The sequence below is a fragment of the Gigantopelta aegis genome, chromosome 10, assembly GCF_016097555.1.
Source record: "Gigantopelta aegis isolate Gae_Host chromosome 10, Gae_host_genome, whole genome shotgun sequence".
NCBI classification, from domain to species: Eukaryota; Metazoa; Mollusca; class Gastropoda; order Neomphalida; family Peltospiridae; genus Gigantopelta; species Gigantopelta aegis.
In genome coordinates, this window is record NC_054708.1 from 58737654 (window position 1) to 58742653 (window position 5000).

General features: G+C 39.9%; 1 protein-coding gene across 1 annotated transcript in view; it reads right to left on the minus strand.

Annotated features, from left to right (window-relative positions):
• Positions 1–42: 42 nt before the first annotated feature.
• The window catches only part of LOC121383972 (E3 ubiquitin-protein ligase MIB1-like), a 9073-nt gene continuing 4115 nt past the window's right edge, over positions 43–5000 (minus strand). Inside the window, exons 2-3 of the mRNA XM_041514093.1 lie at positions 1165–1378; positions 43–227 (exon numbers count right to left, since the gene is read on the minus strand). Of these exons, the coding sequence (XP_041370027.1) occupies positions 52–227; positions 1165–1366 (378 nt within the window). The 5' untranslated portion in view covers positions 1367–1378 and the 3' untranslated portion in view covers positions 43–51. The remainder of the gene's footprint in view (positions 228–1164; positions 1379–5000) is intronic.

Sequence of the window (5000 nt, forward strand, 5' to 3'; positions counted from 1 at the left end):
TAGTGCCAACGTGTATGTTCTGTGTGCTGTTTATTTATATTTAGAGATAATTTACCCCGTAGATGTGGGCGTGTCGTGACGCACAAAGTTGTGAGAGAGGTCATGCTTTCCCGTGACGTAGCACAAAGAACACAAGTGAAAGCTGGTACAATGGCCACACGACCATCGTATTCCAATCACCCCGATCTCTCCACAGCCGCCGCAAGTGACAGTCTGATGGCAAACTCCTAGAAACAGAAAGTAATTTTACTTACCAGTTAAACTATAGTATCAAAGGGAGGTTTTCCTTCTCCAAGAAGAAGAACAACAATAACAACTTAACTAAGTATTACAAAAGTAATTCATTCATTCCTATCAACTTATATTCGTGCTTATTTCCAATTAAGGTTCAAGCACGCTGTCCTGGGCACACACCTCAGCTATCTGGGCTGTCTGTCTAGGACAGTGGGTTAATTGTTAGTGGTTAGTGATTAGTGACAGAGAAGAGGGTGTAGTGGCCTTACACCTACCGACTGAGTTGGGTGGGAAAGAAAGACAGAAATGTTTTATTTAACGACCCACTCAACACATTTTATTTACGGTTATATGGCGTCAGAGATATGGTTTTGATTTTGAGAGGAAACCCGCTGCCGCCACTACATGGGCTACTCTTTCCGATTAGCAGCAAGGGATCTTTTATTTGCGCTTCCCACAGGCAGGATAGCACAAACCATGGTCTTTGTTGAACCAGTTATGGATGACTGGTCAGTGCAAGTGGTTTACACCTATCCATTGAGTCCTGCGGAGCACTCACTCAGGGTTTGGAGTCGGTATCTGGATTAAAATTCCCATGCCTCGACTGGGATCCGAACCCAGTACCTACCAGCCTGTAGACCGATGGCCTAACCACGACGCCACCGAGGCCGGTCGCTTTGGGTGGGAGCCGGTACCGTTCTGAGAACCCTGTACCTACCAGCCTTATGTCCGATGGCTTAAACACGACACCACCGAGGCCTGTACAAATGTTAAAATTTAATTTATATCATGTTTTCTTCCTCTTCAGTGACAACATATTTGTATGTTGAATAAAACATCAAAGCAGTTGAGGACCATATCGATATTTTACATTATTAATGTTATAAGATTCATAGTTTAGATGTCAGTTTTAATTGCACGTTTTCTCACCTACAGGAGCATTGTCTACAACCCTCAGCTCGTATTTGCTATCCTTCCCAATGCTTGACACAGTTTGTTTTCCATTGTCCCAGATCACTTCAGCTGTTTCATCTTTTCCGTATGACACCACCGTTCCAAGATGACCTTCACCCCCGTCGACGTCACCCGACAGCCAATCACGTCCTCGAATAACTCGTAGACCCGTGGCCATCCTAGGTGATAACTGGAAAATGACAGACAATCCAAGGTACGTGTTTTATACGCTAAATGCTGTACTGTTATATAAGTGTTTACATCATGTTTCAATGTTTATGAAAGATCACAAATTTCAGGCCCCATGCTTATAAAATGTGTTTAGAGTCTAGACTCCAAATTGTTAGGGCCTGAGACTAACGTCATGGCAACGCCATACAAAATTGCATGCGTGTTACGTCATTAGATGTTTGGGTCTAGAATCTAAAATCTTATAACACGTCCCTGGTTGTCTGGCGTTGATGTGTTCAACATTAATCACCAAATAATACTAATGTGCAAGTTAAATGTTTCATGAAGGGAAAATTGCAACAAGCCGTCTATTTAGAGATGGGGAACATGCATTCAGTTGGAAGGAAGCAAGGAAATGTTTTATTTAACGACGCACTTAACCCATTATATTTACGGTTATATGGCGTCAGACATATGGTTAAGAACTACACAGATATTGAGAGATGGAACCCGCTGTCGCCACTTCATGGGCTACTCCTTTCGAGTAGCAGCAAGGGATCTTTTATATGAACCAGCCCACAGACAGGATAACAGATACCACAGTCTATGATATACCAGTCGTGATGCACTGGTTGGCACGAGCAATAGCCCAATGGACCCACCGACGGGGATCGATCCTAGACCGACCGCGCATCAAGCGAGCGCTTTACCACAGGGCTCCGTCCCGCCGCTGCATGGAGTTAGAAGGTACAGGATCAGCACTGTATTTTTGGCGATCACCCGTAAGATTAGTATAGATAAGAAACAACAATGGGACATCCCCGACTGATACGCAACGATGCCAGTATGATGTGTGAGAACCTCTTGCCTGGCTTCCTCATATCTTGCTCCTGTTAACGTGTATCTGTAAACAGTGTTCCATTCCTCCATAGTGCAACTCCTAGGTGCTGCTGTCTTGGGCCCCTGCGTGTGCTGTAACCTCACCGTGGTGCAGGGGTGTAACATTCTCTTTGAGAATGGCCAGTACAGCACAAAATTGAATTTTTTTGTAAAAGTCAGTATTTATCTGTGATATTTGTATTTTTGCACAGTTCTTTACACTGTTTTTATTTAAATCTTGAATTCTTATATTTTTGTTGATCATCACTTTATTTGTTTGCATTACCATAGTTTGACACCAAATAGCCGATGTATTTTTCTTGCTGGGGTGTCGTTAAACATTCATTCATTATTAATATGCTGTCTTGGTCCAATTAATTTTACAAATAATGACTTGACCGCCTTATTTTACAAATAATTGTTTGACCACCTTGTTTTACAAATAATTAGTTGACCACCTTATTTTACATGTAATTGTTTGACTAACTTGTTTTACATACAATTGCTTGACCACCTTGGTTTACAAATAATTGCTTGACCGCCTTGTTTTACATAGAATTGCTTTACCACCTTGTTTTACAAATAATTGCTTGACTACCTTATTTTACAAATAATAGCTTGACCACCTTGTTTTACAAATAATTGCTTGACCACCTTGTTTTACAAATAATTAATTGCTTGACTACCTTGTTTTACAATAATTACTTGACCATGTTGTTTTACAAATAATTGTTTTACCACCTTGTTTTACAAATAATAGCTTGATCACCTTGTTTTACAAATAATTGCTTGACCACCTTGTTTTACAAATAATTAATTGCTTGACCACCTTGTTTTACAATAATTACTTGACCATGTTGTTTTACAAATAATTGTTTTACCACCTTGTTTTACAAATAATTGTTTGACAACCTTGTTTTAGAAATAATTGCTAGACTACCTTGCTTTATAAATAAATGCTTGTTCTTCTTAACCACACTCGTTTAGCAATGATTCTTTGACGGTATACTATCACACATATTCAATTGGATTGAAGTCTGGAGACCGCACTGGCCACTCCAATCGCCCTATGTGCTCCTATTGACGATAGTCGATAATGACCCTAGTATGACGTGGACACAACCTGGACTTTAAAGCACGCCAGATACACAACCGCACATACAAAGCAGATATATTTATGTTCACATAGACCAGACAAGTACAAAATATGAGATTTTGTAATTGATACATTATACATGTCCATACATATACAGGTCTTCCATAGGGGAATAGTTATTAAAAGTGCAGGCGCGTGTGTAAGGGGAGGAAGTCAGAAATCGAAAGCCCTCCCTGCTCAAGCAATTGTTTTTGTTTTCTCGGTATACCCCCCTCCCCCCCCCCCCCCCACCCCATGAACTTTCAACGCAACAGGCTAAACTTCAGGCGCGGATCCATGGGGATCACAGGGGTCCCGTGGCCCCTCCTTTGGAGAAAGTTAAGGGTCAGAAGTCTGCTGTGACCACTAAATATTTTTAATTAATATAGGCACAGAACCTATGCATATTGCACTAAAACAAATGCTGTACATTGTTCTAAGCTCTGAGCAAACCCCTAAATTAGGACTCAATTTAAAAACATACTAAATCTCCTTTTTATCTTTTTATACCAAATGACACTCGTCGATGTAGACGAAAGGCATGGTCTATTCTAAGTGGTTAAATAATACATATAAACCCCGATATTGCAGATTTAAGATATAATAATTCAAAGCTGCGGTCTCAAAGCGGCATAGTGTCCAAAATATTAGGTTTTCTTTGGACGTGTAAAGATTATACCTTGAATTAAATAACCCCCCCCCCCCCCACACACACACACACACTACTAATGCCACCTGCACCACCCCCTCCCCCCCCCAAAAAAAAAAAAATATATACATTTATAATATATAAAAATGTACCTCAATAATTGTATTTCCTTCTTTTTGTTTTTCAAATTTATATTATTGAAACATCCAATAAGGATGATCCACAGGTTAAAACGTGACGTTACATTTTGGATTTGACAAACAACTGATTGTTATTTGTATTCAGTAATATTTGTATGTACTTTATATGTTTTGCATCAACAGTCCCTGCCTGTGAAGGGCAATGGATTATTACTCTGCATAGTTTAATGGTATTTCGACATTTTTCGTTAACTTACAAAAGTTCACAAGACGTTACCATAAAAACGCTAACATTCCTTTGAGGTGACGTCAACTGACGTTATAGTATGTTTTTTGACGTCAAAGTGATACATATACGTACATATTCTGAACATAGTTTAACTTCAGAAATGTGCGAACAGAATCGCTTTTGACATTTATAAGCATATTTATTTTAAATATCTACTACTACTACTGCTACTACTACTATTACTATTACCACTACTACTACTACTACTACTGCTACTACCACCACTGCTGCAGCTACTACTACTACTAATACTAATACTACCACCACTGCTGCAGCTACTACTCCTACTACTACCACCACTGCTGCTCCTCCTCCTCCTACTACTACTACTCCTACTACTACCACTACTGCCACTTCTAGTACTACTCCTACTACTGCTACTACTGCTGCTACTACTACTACTACTACTACTACCACCACTACTGCCACTACTACTACTACTACTACTACTACTACTACTACTACTACTACTACCACTACTGCCACTACTACTACTACTACTACCACCACTAATACTACTACTACTACTACCACCACTACTGCCACTAC